Raw genomic sequence first — 19,065 nt, forward strand, 5'->3', positions numbered from 1 at the left:
CTTTGAAATTCACTGAAAAAACCATAGGTTTCAGGCCTTATATAGTTAGGAATTAGCATTTAAAAAACCTTGTAAATTCACTGAAAAAAACATAGGTTTCCGGCCTTATATAGTTAGGAATTAGCATTTAAAAAACCTTTGAAATTCACTGAAAAAACCAAAGGTTTAAGGCCTTATATAGTTAGGAATTGGCATTTAAAAAACCTTTAAAATTCACTCAATAAACTATAAGTTTTAGGGGTGTTATAGTTAGCTGGACATTTCACTCATACAAAACCATTGAAATTGCTCCTATATAGTTAGTTGTACTAACTATATTTCGCGCACCCGAAATCCACTGCTGATGATGTCACATATTACATCATTCATGACATGGTCAGTGACATTACTGATGACATCTCAAATGACATCACTGATGACATCACTGATGACATCATCCACGTGACAATCACATACACCTTTTCATACACTAGTAAAATCTTTCATCACTCTTTGTAAAATACAGAGTATCATATTTGAATCCATTGTCACAGCAATACAAGTATCTAAAAATCCACTCAGTGATTCATAGATGTATACACACATCTAATCACTTACCTGTAGATTCACTCATACATGCTGTCAATGAACAATAGAACACTATCAAAAATACTTATACACCTATATCGACATTACACACCAGCACACATCCTATTCACATATGAAGTCATCCTACTCACTTATGCAAACAATGGATCATACTTACATATTTACTTTGCTACACACAACTTCATCTATTCATTTAGATACTAAGTCATACTTAGTGAATTATAAAATCATTATTACAAGTATACAGTTATCCATACATTCACTCACACAATCATTGAGTCTTATGTTTACCTATTTATATACAACATCTGACACATACATTGCCTTTTATTTTTCTAGATTGTTGGACATGTACCATTGAGAAATATATCTGCTCATCACCACACCCATAAAGATATTCACTCACCCAAACAACTGTTAGAACATGTAGTTTAACTTCATACATCTAGTGAATCAACTATTCACACATCTTTGGGCAGTCACACCCCCCCCCCCACTGAACCACACACACATTCCCTCTCCCGTACAAATACTCATTTGACTAATCAATAACTAATATAGTCTTTCACATAGCTAGTAACCAACTGGAGAACCAGTTTACACAACAACTGACAAATGTGATACAGATATTCACACAGTTTAGTCACTATCCACTATATTTAGTGAGACACTATAAATTGGTCAAGTAAACAGTCAATTACACTGCTACTAAATCCTCCATCCAAATCGTTATTTTTATATATCCACTCATTCTTCAATGCAAATTGCTATATATATAATGCATATTTAAATAACGAAGCAAACCACACTCAGGGCCAAAAAAAGCAGCCCCGGGGACCGCCACCCCCTGTGGCTTCAAACTGTAAAATAAAAATAAAAAAACCTGTGTGGGGGGCTCAAGTGCCCCCACGTGCCCCAGGGACCACCACTTCACCGGGGCTCTAATATTTAAAATAGGGAGGTCCATGACGGAACCCCCAGCCCCGGGGACCAACAACCTCCAGGGCTTAAAAAATGTTGGGAGGGGGGCCCGCGGCCCCCCTCCTGGAGCCTTTGATGGCCTGGTGGACCCCTACCCCCAGGGCCGGCTCCTGCAGTGTCCCGGGGTGCCACACCGCTCCCCTTCTTCAAACAAAGAAAAAGACCGGCATCGTGCCGGAGGCCACGCCCCCTACCAGCATCACTCTGCAAACGCACCCTCTGGCGCGTTTTGCAGAGGGAGAAAGAATTCCTCTTGAATACCGGGTACCCCTGGGGGCCAACTAGCCCACCAGGAACCTCCAGTTGCGCCAGGGGACTGCGTTGCAGAGAGGTGTTCTCAGGCCACGCCCCTTTTTACACCTCTCTGCAACACAGCTCTGTGGCACTTACTGGAGGTAGCTGTTGGGCTAGTTGCACCCCAGGGTACCTCAGTATTCAAGGGGAGTTAATCCCCCAACTTAAAATGTCCCACGGGGCGTGTTTGCACAGTGGTGAAGGTATGGAGCAGGGCCTGAGTTCACATGTGTGCAAACACGCCCTGTGGCGCTGTTTAAGTTGGGGAATTAATTCCTTGTCAATCCTGAGGGTCCCCGGGGGCCCACTAGCCAATCAGGTACCTTCAGTACGCACCACAGAGCTGCGTTGCAGAGTGTTGTAAAAAGGGGCATTGTCTCTGAACACCTCTCTGCAACGCAGCCCCCTGGTGCATACTGGAGGTATTTGGTGGGCTAGTTTGCCCCCAGGGACCCACAGGATTGAGGAGGAATTAATTCCCTAACTTAAAACGCGCCACAGGGCGTGTTTGCAGACATGTCACCTCAGGCCACGCCCCCTTCCTTTATCAGTGTGCAAATGTGCCCTGTGGTGTGTTTTTAAGTTGGGGCATTAATTCTCTTTCAATACTGAGGGTCCCTGAGGGCCAAATAGCCCAACAGGTATGTCCAGTATTCACCAGGGAGCTGCGTTGCAGACAGGTGTTCAGAGGTCACTCCCCTTTTTACACCTCTCTGCAACGCAGCTCTGTGGTGCTTACTGGAGGTACCTAGTGGGCTAGTTTGACCCTAGGGATCCCTAGGATTGAAGGGGACTTAATCTCTCAACTAAGAACGGTGACAGGGCCTGTTTATACAGTGGTGAAGGGAGGGGACGGGGCCTGGCGTGACGTGTGCAAACACGCCCTGTGGCACGTTTTAAGTTGGGGAAAAATTTATCTTCAAACCTGATGGACCATGGGCTTCCAGGTGCTTCCAGGAAGCGCCACTGCACTGCGTTGCAGAGAGGTGGTGCATGCCGTGCCCCTTTTTACATCTCTCTGCTATGCAGCTCTGTGGCGCTTACTGGATGTACTACAAATTATGATTTACTCACTGGTTATCAGGAGAGACCTCAGTGTTGCATATTTGAGCCCAGTACTGATGCTCAAAAGTAATTCTTACCATACTTACCATTAACTTGAATTTCCTTCCATAGGCTAACATTCAATCAATAAATCAATCAATCATGTGGACTACATACTTGCGAGGGTCTCAAGGTGCTGGGGGGGGCGCTACTGATCGAACAGCCAGGACTTGAGTATCTTCCTGAAGGTCAGCAGGTCTTGGGTCTGTCATAGGCTCAGTGGTATCTCCCACTGGTGGTTGTTCTTTGCATGTGTGGGACGGTGGCGAGTGAGAGGTCGGCGGAGCGTAGCTGGCGGTTCCGGATGTAAAAGGAGAGCCGTCTGTTGAGGTAGAGTGGGCCAGTCTTGTAGTGTGCCTTGTGTGCGCGGGTAAGGAGCTTGAAGGATATCCTCTTGTCGACGGGGAGCCAGTGCAGGTTTCTCAGGTGGGGGGTGATGTGGCCGTGGCATGGTACATCGAGGATCAGTCGTGCTGAGGCATTTTTGATGTGTTGTGGTTGTTTGATGAGCTTGGTCGGGGCTCCCGCGTAGAGGGCATTTCCATTGTCGAGTCTACTGCTGACGAGGGCCTGGGAGTCCGTCTTTCTTGTATTTGTCGGGATCCATCTGTAGATCTTGGGGAGCATGTTGAGGGTGTTGAAGCAGGTGGAGGAAACCGTGTTGACCTGCTTGGTCATTGCAAGCGTTGAGTCGAGGATGATTCCCAGGTTGCGTGCGTGGTCAGTGGGTGTTGGGGCTGCCCCCAGTGCTGTCGGCCACCAGGAGTCACCCCAGGCTGAAGGGTTGCAGCCGAGGATGAGGACCTCCATCTTGTCCGAGTTCAGATTCAGACGGCTGGTCTTCATCCAGTCGGCGATGGCCTTTATCCCTTCGTGGAGGTTGGCTTTGGAGGTGATGGGTTCCTTGGTGAGGGAGAAGATCAGCTGAGTGTCGTTGGTGTGTGGAAAATTAGTACGGTTTGGTGAACATTATCTGCGCCATCTTGCCTTTTCCCCTGATGCCACACTTTTGTCGTGCGCGCCCGCCATTTTAGGTGCCTCGATCAGGACCATCCCTTTTGCATGCCACTGGCCCCCGACATAGCCCTTCGCCCTCACCAAGCCTGCACGCTGACCAACCCCCCCCTCGCTCGCACATGCTTTTGAGTCATAAACCCCTCTTCAGCGCAGCTCTGCCTCAAAGCCCCATCCTGTTCCCAGCGCGACCCCTCCCTTCATTCTTTTTATAGTCCCCGGCCCTTTGATACAAAAACCCCCTTTTCCTGTGCCCGTTTGTCTTCCTTGCTCCCAGGCCAACACCTAGCTCTGCCGATACTATTCCTCGCCCCTCTCCGTACAGTAGGAAGCTCCCCTCATCAAAGGACCCCCGAGTTGATCAAAGCCCCCACCCCTCGAGATCCAATCGAACCTCCCACATTCCATGAATCGGCGGAATATCCAGCTGCGCGATAACCATCACCTGTTGTGACCGGGGTGGGGACTTCTACTGTAAATGTGTGTGGGAACGGGCCCGAGGGGGAGATCCCGGGAATGTCTTTCCGTACATCAAAGCATTGCCATGAATATGTAAACTGTAATAAAAGCCATGAAACCTGTATGTAAGGGGCCAGGCCTCAGAGGGAAGTTAGAGCACCTCATGACGATACCTGCTGTCTGTTTTGTTGTGTTCTCCTCCGGAGAGAATAAACCTTGTTTCCTGCTTTCCAGTCTCCAGCGCCTGCCTCTTCATTGATTAATAACTCGTGGGTTACAGAGGCAATACCGCCGGGCAGATATCGATTGTCCCCGACCTTAGGTTTTTACAATTGGCGTCCCAAGCGTGGGGCCCATCAGCGACTCGTGGATCCAGTGGGAGAGGTCCCGACGACAGAGTGAACGACTGCAACGATCGGGAGAGCTCTTGCCCAATAGACCCTCGTCTGGCAGCCGATCATCCGAACTTCACTAGTTCCGAACAGACCTCTCTCGAGTGATCTACGGTCCTGACTGGGAACCATTAGGAGTGCCGTGAGAAATACGAGAAAAAGAGGACGAACGGGCGCTGGATTCGGAAGACAAGAAACTGTCCATACGGTCCGGGTAAGGTCGTGTAAACACGACGAGTTGCGAAATAATTGCTTGATTGTTTAGGAAATACTAGTATTGCTCGTTATTTGACTTATTTGGAGATTCACTGTCTGCACACGGAGAAACAGTAGGCTCTTTCCCTTTTGCAAACAGTGAAGGATAGGTAACGCAGCCGTCGTGCCTATTTTTCTCCCCCACTGATTCTATTATTTATTAACGGTTTTCAGGAGATTCCCTCTCCCACACTGATTAACTGGGTTCTTTGACCCCGAACTACTGTTCACGAATTGTCTTCTGGAGATTCTCTGTCTGCAAACAGGAAATAACAGATTCCTCTTTACGGATAGTGAAAGGGTAGAGGACGCAGACTTTTGCGCCCCTGCTTACTCTCCCCATTGATTTAATTCTAGTTATTTATTATTTGTTATTCTTTATTATTGATTGTTCTTTATTATTGATTGTTCTTTATTATTGGTTGTTCTTTGTTATTGGTTATTCTTTGTTATTGGTTCATGAGGTATTCACTGCCTGCAAACAACGTAGAATAGAAATATTCTGTCTAGTCTTTGCACACAGTGATAAGATAGGCAGTGCTGACTTTTTGTCCCTCGTTGCGAGCCGTCATGTCTGTCTTCTCCCCACTGATTAATAATTGGTTCAGCCCGGACCGCTTGTTAGAGGTGGATCATCTAGCTCCGCTGGAAGGCACCCCTAATAAGGACATGTTCATAAACTATGGATTAGTTACCATAGCCTATAATAAATTGTGGCACAGGTATACCAAAGAAAGTCAAGACAAACAGTGGCCACTGGTAGGATCCTTCGACCTTGATAAAATAGAAACGTTAGAAATAGCCCTTCGTATTAATAAGACAACGCCTATTATGCTCGACAGTCTCGGTATGTGGCGAAAAGAGGCAATGCAACGACAGAAAAAAGACGAGGACAGAGCAGGTAGAGGAACATATCAACAGGACAACCCCTGGACACCACGACCCAAAGGTTATCCCCCGACACTACGCACAGGACGACCAGACTTAGGGCCAGACCAATGTGCTTTTTGTAGATATGTCGGACACTGGAAAGCCCAATGCCCGACTCTACTGAGCGTGAGTAGGGGCAGAGGGCCGACAGGAGTAACAGGCCGACAGAAAGGGAAAAGGCGCAAGACAAAGAAGAATCAGACTCACATGGACAGACCAGATAGAACCACCACGTTTGATTATGCCCGATGGCACAGATTTCGCCTGAACAGTTTCAGCGACATGTTCGAGTTTTCCTAGGTCGGACAATATAAAGACGGGAACCCAGCCTAGCTCTAAATTAACAGACGGAAAAAGATAAATATGGCCAATAACTGTTTTTATGTTTGTCTTTGGATCTTGTGTGTCATACTTTTACTGTCTCCCCGTCTGAGTTTGTGTGTACGTAATGTATGAATCTGCGTCATCCCTCTGCACGTGCTTCCGTGTTACATAAACTCTGTTAACAGAAATTTTAGCCTAAAACAACCTGGAAAGAAAGGAATGGGAAACGAAATCAGTAAGCCACTGATGAACACGAACTTTTATTTTAACATAACAAGCAAGAAACAATAACGCTAGAAACAAGAACTGTAAACTGTAGAAAATGAAAGTCAACAGAACATTCGCCCCCCCCCCCCCACATTCTGGAACCTTCCAAAGTAGGGCAGGGTTACGGCTACGCCCAACCGGCGGCAACCCATATAAGGCAGGCCCTGCTGCCAACACTTGGTCAGGAAATCTTAACGTATGGGGGAGCCGGAGGAGAGGCAGGGGCCAGCGGAGTCCGGCCGCAGCGGCCCTGGATAGTTGCAGGCAGTCCCGCCACATGTCCCCCCCTGTCCGACCACCCATGGCCAGGGACCGGGGCCAGCTGGATCCGGCTGCAGCCGATAACCTAAGGAAGCCCGGCCCAGAGAAGGACGAGACACCTCTTCCTTTTCTCCTCCGTTGTGGCAGCAGCAACACGCCGGGCGCCACTTCTGTTATGAACCATGGCCGCGGCAACTCTGGACGGCGGGATGTCCTGTTCGTACCTCCATGGAATTTAGTCCAAGTTGGGCTGGGAGGGAGAGGCGACGCGGACGAGCCTCTCCCACCTCCATAGATAGGAGGTCTCCCAGCCCCCGGCCCAACGCCGAACCCCCCCAGCCAGGCGGCGGTGCCAATACCTGCGTAGCACCGAACATACCATGGTGGCGCCCCAGTACTTGCGCAGCACCGAACGTGCAATGGTGCCCACATTTTCGGAACACTGAATATGCAATGGCTGCACCGATACTTGTGCAGCACCGAATGTGCACCGCAGGTGGCCATACTCCCACAGCACCGAGCACGAGACTTGGGGAGCACCGGAGGTGAAGAGACCTTCGTGCAGGCCGATGAAAAAGAGCAGCATGGAGTGCACCGGGAGAAGGAGACGGCGCAAACAAGTCTCCCTCGCCCCCCCCAGGTGGGGGCATCACAGCCGCACCCCAGCCGAACGTCCCGCTTCCACAACACAGAGTTCCATCCCCTATTTGTCCTCAAAAAGGTCTCTTCCACTCTTGCAGACTCGACGAGAGGGGACCGCTGCAGGGCCTCAAAATGGCGTCTGGGTCCGCTGGAAGGCGGGCCTCGGCCGCTAGAGTAACTTTGTCCAGCAATATAACTCGGTCGCTCGCCCACCGGAGCACGAGCCCCCACCTCCGACAGCATCTCCACAGCCTTGAAGAGTCTACAAAGGTCCCCGGCGGAGCCCTCGGCCCCTGCAGGCTTCCGGTAAGGGACAACTGCCTTGATCACCAGCGAAATAAACATGACATTGCCACTCCTTCTGTTAGCATGAATTCTAGAACTGCCGAAAAGGACTCTGGTCCAACCGCCGGTTGTAGGAAACTTTTTCCTGATGCTACTTCCGGACTGACCCGGCCCCGCCCAAAATGGCGCCGGTATCAATAGGAACTTACGAACACCTCGTGGTGTTTCTTTTTGCTAAATAAAAACTTGATGTTCTGAGACATGTATATGATCCTTTGTACACTTGACGAGAAAGAAGGAGAGTTTACTCGACGAACATGTAAAAGGACCCCGCTAAAAATGTTGATTACAAATGTACGATGTATTATATTTTTATAGCTGATGTATAACCTCGCTTATGACGCACGCACACGGTATGCATATAGGAAATCTGATTGCCACTAGTCTGACTATTATGAAATAAAATGCCCACGATCCCCCAACCACTTGATAGAATGTTTTTTGCTGCAAAACAACACCCCCACTGAGCACTTTAGCCATTGCCGTGTCCGGCCAAATACGATTGCACCCTCATAAATCCACGTACTGAAATGATTTTGCAAAATAAAGGTTTTCGAAATTATGAACGGGTACTGCATGCTTTATTTAAAAATGTGGGATCGGCGGGAGAGTTCTTTTCTGTGCACCCTACTCTGCTCTCTCTTTAAGGTTATTAGAAGATGGTTGCCCAGCCCCGGAGGAAGGATCGGATCTACGACACGATACTCTGCCTTCAAGGTACGCGACTGACTCATGAACTCTCGCATGGAGAAAGACCTCGACTTCTGAGGATGGGTAAAACGAAACGGTATAAATGATGGAATGTAAAAGAAGGGTAAAATAAAACGATGTAAATGTTATAAAGTACGACGCTCAAAGGTATTAGGGAACAGAGCTGACCAAAGAACTGAAGAACCTTAGAACGTCACAGCGTTGAAGGAGATCTAAGGGCCCCGATAGTGAGATACATCTACTAACTAGATACCTCGCACTAGGTACCTCTGGTTTCATTTTTACGTTTCCCTGCACACGACCTATAAGGACACACTGCCCCCCCCCCCCCCGACTCCAGAAACCATACCCCAGGGATTCTACCCCGAGGAGGAAAGACGAGTATGAGGTAAGTAAAGGACTCTCAAATACACGTATTTGATATGCGCGAATGTTGTCCCCCTCCCTTCCCCTCTTTTCCCTCCCTCTACAGGTTACATCAGGGGCCGCAACCGAGGTATGGCGAGGATCTGAAGCCTCGCCCCGTCCGATACGCGAAGCGGACCAACGCTGCAAGGTGGCGCCTAAGCACGCCCACAAACTACTCACGTAGCTAACGAGCCCATAAATGTAGTATGATCTGATAAAAAATGATCACCCTTAACCCATGCTGCACGAATGAACCCATGTCACGTATGTTCGAAACTATGAGAGAATGTGTGTGTGTGACTGAAGCGTTGACTCAACTGGTCGAAGGACCAAGAATGCAAGAAAATGCGACACAGTGGTACCCTTTTTTTCCTCTTTCTCAAAGCATGTCCCCTCTACCCTGTCTAATGCTCATCCGCCTCAAACTGCATGCTTTCAAGATTCTAACGCAGACCCGTAAATGCCCTTTGCTGTGTAATGCATTAAATAGCCTTTCTTAAATACACTGCCACTCTCCATGTCGCACGTGTACTATTTAGCCTGCTGTTGCTCTCTCTCTCTCTCTCTCTCTCTCTCTCTCTCTCTCTCTCTCTCTCTCTCTCTCTCTCTCTCTCTCTCCTCTCTCTCTCTCTCTCTCTCTCTCTCTCTCTCTCTCCTTCACACTCCCACTCTTCCGAGCGATTAGCTCCGAAATTGGCGTACTGCCCCCCCTAGCGCACCACCCAATTGGCTCCAAATACCGCCAGTATTTGCACAAAACTTGTCTGTAATAAAATCACCATGAGACCGTGTCACTACCTCTCCTTTCTGCTAAATTGACGAAACCAAGAATTGACCATAAGGGAAAGGACAGGTAAGACGACTGAGGTTCCCTAATCTGACCCGTAATAAGGGAACTACATGTCAGCGGCTCCCCTGATGGAATAGAGTGCCCCAGATAACGCGACCTTCCCCGTTCTGAATTGTCGCAATCCCCAATCCGTAAAGGCAATCGAAACCTTCCCATCTTCCCAGGACGCACCCAGTTTTGTATCAGCTGCCCTAGATGAGATTTTTACTGTCCCTCACCCCCGGTTGTAAGAGATGGGTCAATTTACAACTAACGCAGGCCAGCCATTGTTCCTAGGAATAATTTGTTGATGAGCGAACTACAGAGTTGGGAATTCGAAAAATATCACTGAACGCTTACCAACCGAACTGTGGCCTTCTGCTAAATAATGCCCTCATAACACAAAGCAAGATGATAGTCCCTCACTGCAGTTTTCTATGCCCCTAGTTGTTCTTCCCATGAGACCCCTGTCTTTTCTAATTTAGTAATCAGGCCGCGAGAGGCTGCATAGGAACCAGAATGATGTTTTACAAAGTTAAAGACTAGACCTAAGCGAAGAAAACCATTACAATGAACCTTGTTGAAAAGTGAAAATGTTTAGTTAAAAGGCAGGATGCATTGATAAGATGAAAAATGTTTAGCCTATGTTCGTCCCTCAGCGAGATACCTATTAGTACCATGTTGATAGCTCGCAACACCCTTTGTAAATATAAACCCCTAGAGAATGGTATAGCTTTGTCAGGCTTGTATTACAAAGGTGGGTCTCCATCAGATGAACTGTTGTGACTATAATAAATAGTTGTGAAGGAAAGTCGTAGTAAATCCAGCAGGCCCACCATCGATCATTTATATGTCAGTTGTGAACCCTAATATAACGGACGTTTCTATTCTCATTTACCTGGAGCTGGGAGAGAAATAGACTTATGTGATTACCTTCCTCTGCCAATTCTCTAAAGACTGTCTTTTCGAACTCATTTAAGGGTACGACTGTCGGAGGAAAGAAGAACCGGATGTGGGAGCACGTGGCCTGACTACAGATCTTGGAACACCTGCGACGTTGGCCGAGGCAAGACCGCGACAGAAAGGAGCTGCAGGACGAGGCACTATTTCCGACAAAGTGAGAGGAAAGGGCTAACCTGATGCCGATGCCTAATGTTCAAATGTGTGCCGAAAGGTCCCCGCTCCCTAAACTCGGTCATGAGCCCGCCAACCTGAAATTTTCCGTTCCTCTAGTCTGTCCTCGGTCTGGCCTTCGCTCCATCCCCCTTTTTTCTCCGACCTACCCTATGGACTATTTGTACACTCGTCTTCCATCTGAACTTTCTTGACTATCGACTCCGAAAGACACAGGGCGAAAAAGACCTTTTTGACCAGAAACGCGAGGAAAAGGTCGTGCCCTGCAACACGGGACCTAGAATAGAGCTGGACCCTTAGCTCCACCGCCGGTGCTCCACAGCGCCAACAAAGGACGACAAACAGTACTGAGGACTCATTAACTTCGAACATTGACACCCTCAATCATCGTTTTTGCTACGTCTCGTTTCTCTCCCAGCCACCATTGTATTGATTATGCCCCAACCAGATATATATAGAGCCCGTATATAATAACCTGTATGCAATGTACTCACTGCCCGCTACAGAATTTTTTTGTATTACATTACTATGACTTTCCTGCTAACAAGTTTACCAAAGTTTATCAATAGACCCGCCTCCTAAAACTAGAGATCTTAAATGTAATGTTTACGACTCCTTCACCTGGGTTCCTACTGCTTTTTTCTTATGCCCACCATAATAGACTTGAATAGGAAATAGATTAGCAAGATGTCTTGAATATGTTAAAGGGAGGACTGTGGAAAATTAGTACGGTTTGGTGAACATTATCTGCGCCATCTTGCCTTTTCCCCTGATGCCACACTTTTGTCGTGCGCGCCCGCCATTTTAGGTGCCTCGATCAGGACCATCCCTTTTGCATGCCACTGGCCCCCGACATAGCCCTTCGCCCTCACCAAGCCTGCACGCTGACCAACCCCCCCCTCGCTCGCACATGCTTTTGAGTCATAAACCCCTCTTCAGCGCAGCTCTGCCTCAAAGCCCCATCCTGTTCCCAGCGCGACCCCTCCCTTCATTCTTTTTATAGTCCCCGGCCCTTTGATACAAAAACCCCCTTTTCCTGTGCCCGTTTGTCTTCCTTGCTCCCAGGCCAACACCTAGCTCTGCCGATACTATTCCTCGCCCCTCTCCGTACAGTAGGAAGCTCCCCTCATCAAAGGACCCCCGAGTTGATCAAAGCCCCCACCCCTTGAGATCCAATCGAACCTCCCACATTCCATGAATCGGCGGAATATCCAGCTGCGCGATAATCATCACCTGTTGTGACCGGGGTGGGGACTTCTACTGTAAATGTGTGTGGGAACGGGCCCGAGGGGGAGATCCCGGGAATGTCTTTCCGTACATCAAAGCATTGCCATGAATATGTAAACTGTAATAAAAGCCATGAAACCTGTATATAAGGGGCCAGGCCTCAGAGGGAAGTTAGAGCACCTCATGACGATACCTGCTGTCTGTTTTGTTGTGTTCTCCTCCGGAGAGAATAAACCTTGTTTCCTGCTTTCCAGTCTCCAGCGCCTGCCTCTTCATTGATTAATAACTCGTGGGTTACAGAGGCAATACCGCCGGGCAGATATCGATTGTCCCCGACCTTAGGTTTATGAGATTATGTTTAGGTCATGCTGTTGGGCTACGTGTGCGAGCGGGGCCATGTAAATGTTGAACAGCATCGGGCTGAGGGAGAATCCCTGGGGTAAGCCGCAGATGATCTCGGATGCTTTGGAACAGAATGTGGGCAGGCGGACGCTCTGGGTTCTGGCAGAAAGGAAGGAGGTGGTCCAATCCAGAGCCTTGTCTCGGATCCGTGCGGCTTGGAGGCGTGCGCATAGTGTGCAGTGGCAGACAGTGTCGAAGGCATCAGAGAGGTCTAGGATGATGAGTGTTGCGGTCTCGCCGTTGTCCAGCAGGGTCCTGATGTCGTCGGTGGCGGCGATGAGGACAGTCTCAGTGCTGTGGTTGCTGCGGAACCCCGACTGGGAATGGTTCAGGTTTTTGTTTTCTTGACATTGGGTCTGTCTGTATCCAAGGAGATTCCGACATCAGGAGCAGCTCTGCCTGCCCACTGGTCTTCATTTTGTGCTTGAGGTCACACTATCATTACATATGTTTGCCATTGGACATTATATCTGTTCTCTGATTGGCTGCTGTATCTGGAATTTCCATGGTGCTTAGGGTTAGTGTTATGATTGGCTGATAGGTCTATGGTTCTTCTTTGTCCCTGTGTTATTGATTATATTGAACATAGGGATTAGGGTTAGTGTTCAGATTGGCAAATACATCTAGGATTTTTGATTTAGGTCTAGGGGTTAGGGTTTTCTATTGGACCAAGGGAGTAGGGTTTTGATTCAGATAGACTGCTAGGATGAGGGCTTTGATTGGCTGTAATGGCCTGGTTTCCTATTGGTCTTTGGGCTTAGGGGTAGTGTTGTGATTGGTATGGGCTAGGTTCCCATTGGCCGAATGGGTCACCTGATAACTCTGGTTATTTAAGGCCAGGGTTCAGGGTGTGTCCGCCCAGGCGTTGAGGCTAGGGGATAGAGGATTAGGGCAGTTGCCTGTTGTAGCCTGGTAGGGATCGGTCGGGCCTAGGGCCAGAAATGCTGCCTATTTCCTCATTCACCAGCACAAACCTTAACCCATCAACATCCACAAACATATTAACACATTCACAGAAACATACTTTACTCATTTACTACAAACACACCTTACACATATTTCAATACCTCAACACCCACTACAAAATTCCACAAACCATGCCTATATACCTACCACACATGTGTACGTTCACTCACACATAAACATCACTCCATCCTATACCACTAAACCATCCACTCATCTCCAACACAATCCAATTCTACACCATATCTAACTATATCTCTCCCTGTTCTTATTCCTCCTAGTAACCCTGTTCTGTCACTACCAAACCTAAACTCAACCTTCCACCTTTTATCCAACAACACCCTCCTTTTCTTTTTACCCAAAAAACACAGCCACATAATCATGACACTCCACTGCACCACACATATTACGTCTTCCAGCAATCAAATATAACACAAACACTCATAACTCTTGTTAATCTCCCCTCATAAACCACAGACACTCTTTTCCAAAACACATTTTCACCCTCTTAAGCTTGCAACTTCCACTCACCAACAATACTTTACAAACAACTACTTCTCAGAAAACAAATACATCAACACCTCCTCTCACTACTCTTCCAAAACAAAACACACACACACCATAATACTTTCTATGGCAAACTAGAAACATACACCCACATGACTACACCAATTATACACACCCATACCAACTCCACTGCCAAACTTTCTCTCTTTCCCCACTCTAAACACAAACACAGGATCACAGCAGCTCTCTTCTAACCGCCTCTCACCCGTGGGACAATTTAGAACCTTACAAAATTACCCACATGCTGCACCACCACCCCTAACTCATACATCTTTCACCAGAAACAGATGAAAACAAAATAAGCAACATGCCAACTATTCACAATTTTGCATCTCCATGTCTACTGTACAACAAGGCTACTCTACAAAAGCAACATAGCTCACCAACTCACTCAACCACCATCTCCACCAATGAAACACACAGATCCAGCAAAATGACATCTTAGCCTGCCCCCAACCTGCAAGTTTCAACATGGTTAGAGGTAGGTTTAGATAGGATATCACCAAGAATCCTGCATGGTCCAGACCCTCAAGTTTAGCTGTTTTCATAGAGTTCCGCCTAGTGTGATTCTGTGAATTCCACCCGGCCTGGCAGGAGTAAAAAGAAAAACAGTTCAGTTACCAGGTAGTGGCTGCTTGATATGGGGCACTACCAGGAACATCTGGACACATATTTTTCTGCATTACTACAGGCCTGCAGACCAAGAGATACAGGAGATACAGGTGGAAACATGCAGGAGGGACACTCGTCCAAAGTGGCAACATGACATATAAGAATGCCAGTTCTCCATACTAGGTTGCAAGTATATATCAGTGGATGCATATTTGTATTTCTGTGTTTAAGTATGCCTTATGATCCATGAATATCACTGTAACCTGCATGATCCATATTAGTGCTTACCATACCATGCTGTATGCATGTTTTTTTAATGCTGACTGAAACCCCAATAATAATAATAATACAAAAACAATATTCACATGACTAAAGAATGTTCATTCTTTGAAGGACCAGGTCAAGCTCGAGCTGTAAAAGAGCATGTACTAGTTTTAAAAGATGTTCGGGTTTGGAATAAGAGACTAACTTTGATTGTGCCAAGGTCTGGATCTGTATTAATGAGTGATACATTCAATGTTGAGGGTGGTTCTCTTGTGAGTGCAGATTTGCATTGGAATACGGTAGGAGAAAAATAAAATTATTTCAGATCCTGACCAATGCATTAAAACGATGACATTATGAAGTGAGCTCTCATTATTTGGGCACTTACATGTACTATGTTGCATTGAAGGCATGCATACAGTAGCATGTTGCATGCTGAAAGGTGGATAATTGTTTATATTGTAAATTATTGCACTGAAATGAGTTTCTGTGAATGAGTAGCACTTCAACTAGTGGACGGGGTCTGTTATCATATGGGAGGAGTCATTTAACCAGGATTCTGTTATAAAATCATGTTCAGGGTATTATTGAGGATCAAGTCCACAATGTACAGGTGTTGTTTTGAGGCTACACAGGATATGTGCAGAAGACACTTGAAGGAAGAGAGGATTGTCTTGGAAATCAGTGCATATGCTTGGTGTCTGATTAAGGTTAATGAGAGGTGTACCACTTCTGCTGGGTTGTACGGCTTTACAACGCGTGCTTTTACACCGCGTGCCGTTACAACGCGTTTTTTTCAACACAAGTCGTTACCACGACTTGCGTTGGAGGGGGTGCGGACTTAGGAATGTTTTAAGTTACTATTCAAACACCAGCCTATGTACAGTAGGGAAGGTGTTGGATAGTAAATTAAAAAATTCCTTGTCCTGCAGCGCCCTCCAGCGCAAGTCGTTGTAACGACTTGCGTTGAAAAAAACGTGTTGTAACGGCACGCGGTGTAACAGCCACATCGTAAAGGCTGTTCCCCCTTCTGCTGGAATATTAGGACACCAGTCTTCTAGAGCTGGGTATTATCCGTATCTAGAAAAAAACCTTTGTGCGCTCTATTGTGCGTTGGGTCTTGATACCAAAGTAGAAGTGTATCAGTGGAATCTGAGGATGATTTGAAGATGGTTCTCCTGGAATGGAAGCCCGTGCTGTTATTGTTGATGGTAAGAGGTTTGAGATGCATGGTAGGCTGACTGATGGTGAGAGAAGAGTGCTCTATACCATGCCTTTAATTATGTGTGGTGTGGAGGAAAGAAGCACTGATTTTTAATGCATCTGGCAAAGACCACATTTCACAAAGTTTAGACCTTATTTGCATTGCATAGGTATTGGAATCCCTACTCCTGAATGTTCACAGTGCTCTTGCTTGTCTAGCAAAAAACTATTTTTATAAAGCAAAAATGATGGCATAATGTTTAAGGCAGAAATGCAATGACTTCTGTATTGGCTTCTGGTTCATAAACCAGACATTTGCTTCAAATAAGTGTGAGATACAATGTGCAGACGACAGGCTAGCCAGGCGGCCGACTCATAAATGTCTACACCATTTTATGCAGCAGATATGAAGGTGGCTATCTTCACATTACAAAATATATGTTAGTCAACACTTAAAAGCATTGGTAACCATATTGTATGTCTTTATTTTCAGTGAAACATGGATTGAGAGCCAAGACATGCTGCAAAAAAAAGTCAAGGAAGTTCTCAAGTGTGACGTCACCGACAGTAACCCTTTGTCTCCCGTCACCCTGCCCCAGGCTGACTGCCTGCTGCTGGCACACTGTTTGGAGCACTTTGTCCCAGACAAGAAGTCCTACTGCGAAGCTCTGGCTAATGTCGCCACGCTGTTAAAGCCCGGAGGAACTCTGGTCATGAGTGCCTGCATCGAAGCCACGTTTTACATGGTCGGCGACTTCAAGTTTCCCATTCTCTGCATCGATGAGGATTTTCTGGAGGAGGCTCTCCCCAAGGCTGGCTTTGTCATTGATGAAGTTAACATTTTTCATCGGAAAGCATATAGTTTGTACAGTATAGCAGATTTTAAGAGGAATGTTGTTTTAAAAGCACACAAAAAAAGAGAAATGTAATATTCTAATAACTGTCAACAAGCACACTGATGGAAAAGTCAGATTGTACCAGAATCAAATTCCTTTCTTTTCCATTTTTCCCCATGATGGCTTTATTACTTTCTTTAAAATTATAGTCAAATGCTGGCATAAAATGTTTGTCAAGCTGCATACAAGGAGTACTACTTATGGACACTTTTCTGGTCTAGTTAACACAACATAACTCTGTGTCTACACCCTTGATTATTATTCAATGTTTGGTCTTGTCTCACATCTAGTTGTCCTGGTCTGGTGGAGGGATGTATGATGGAACTACACATAGAATTACCATGCATGGGATGTATGACATTACAACGCATGCTTTTACCATGCATGCCTTTACATCGCAGTTTTTACAACGCATGCGGTTACAACGCATAGCGTTAAGGGGTGCTGGATAGTGAATAGTTTAATTTACTATTCCAACTCCAGTCCCCGTGGATAGTAGGGAAGGTGTTGGATAGTAAATTAAATCTATTCCCTATCCTAGAGCGCCGCCCAGCGCTATGCGTTGTAATGACATGCGTTGTAATAGTTGCGTCGTAAAGGCACTGTGTGGTAAAAGTTGCGTTGAAAAGGATGTTCTCCCCATGCATGCCTTAACACTGTGTCCATTACCACACAAATTAATTTTCCACACATGCATTTATCAAGCCAATATTTCCCATGCATATGCCTTTAGCACGCATGCCTTTACATCACATTATATATTCATATCTTGTTGCAAACACATGTGTGCTAAAGGCATTTGCGTGGTAATGGATGCACTGTAAAGGTGAAAACGAAACTGGTGCCCATGTAAAGCGCTCTGATACCCGATGTCTCGGGTCTAGTTTACACTATATAAAACTAAAATAAATTTTAAAAAGTATTGCATGGGTCCGAACGTGTGATAAATGTGGTTTCCCTGTAGAGGTATCTTTCCTCCATGTGTGAGCCTCTACATTCTGTACCACTCTTGATTATATTTATGTTTGCTACTCCTGTTCCTTCCTTCTGACAATCTTTTAAGCACCTCTAATACACTTAAAGTTGATGTTTGCGTGATATAAAACTTTATAAATAAATGTAAAAAAAAGTACCTGATGAATAAATCTAATCAATAAACAATAATGTCATCATATGAACTGGACAATCCTTTATTTCAAGAACGTCTGCCTCTTTACATTTTATTTTTAATTGTAAGCTCCAAGAATATGGATCCTTATACAGGCAACTATAGTCATAAACCATAGGTCTGACTGGACCAGTGGGCAGGTTTTAGGATTAATGTGTGAGTTGTCTACATTAAGTCAATTTCATCCCTGAAAATATAATTCGATTCGGCAGGTTGACACGGCCATTAAGATTTTACTTTCTCCTGCAGAGAGTGCCATATATTGAAATTAGCTATTTTTAAGCAGAACTTAGAAGGATATAGAAAGGATGCTATGAGGATTGTTCCAAGCATGAGCCATTGTATCATTTCTATTTTTTAAGAGATTTTTATTGAATTTTATCAAGAAATAGTACAATAAAATATAAGTACAAAATGAAAAACAGAAAATATAAAGTATATTCAAAGATTAAATGAGTACTAAAAAGAGTCAGATGAATATTAAAATGAGGAAATAAGAGAAGAAAAGAAGAATATGAAAAAGAAAAGAGAAAGGAAGAGAGAAAGAGAAAAGAGTGGGAAGAGGGAAGGACAGAAAGGAAGGGAAAGGAGAGACTTAAAAATAACAGAAGAAGGGCAGCTAGGAATTAGAAGTAGAAGCAGATAGATATGCAGTAAAAGGTAACCAAAGAAGATCAGATTTAATTTGGCTAAAGAGGGATGGGGAAGAGATAGTAGAAATCCTATGTTCATCGCAAACAAAATTCCACCAAGGTATTATAGAAACTTTTGATGTATCTTTCCAAGAAGATAAAATAACTTTAAAGGCAAGTGAAATGAAAAGAT

At 45.8% G+C, this 19,065-nt stretch overlaps 1 protein-coding gene across 1 annotated transcript in view; it reads left to right on the forward strand.

The window, feature by feature from the left end:
* The window catches only part of LOC144752072 (nicotinamide N-methyltransferase-like), a 49,781-nt gene extending 32,512 nt beyond the window's left edge, over window positions 1-17,269 (forward strand). Inside the window, exon 3 of the mRNA XM_078640021.1 lies at window positions 16,670-17,269. Within this exon, the coding sequence (XP_078496147.1) occupies window positions 16,670-17,105 (436 nt within the window). The 3' untranslated portion in view covers window positions 17,106-17,269. The remainder of the gene's footprint in view (window positions 1-16,669) is intronic.
* Window positions 17,270-19,065: the final 1,796 nt, after the last annotated feature.

This window comes from Lissotriton helveticus, chromosome 4_2 (assembly GCF_964261635.1).
Source record: "Lissotriton helveticus chromosome 4_2, aLisHel1.1, whole genome shotgun sequence".
Taxonomy (NCBI): Eukaryota; Metazoa; Chordata; class Amphibia; order Caudata; family Salamandridae; genus Lissotriton; species Lissotriton helveticus.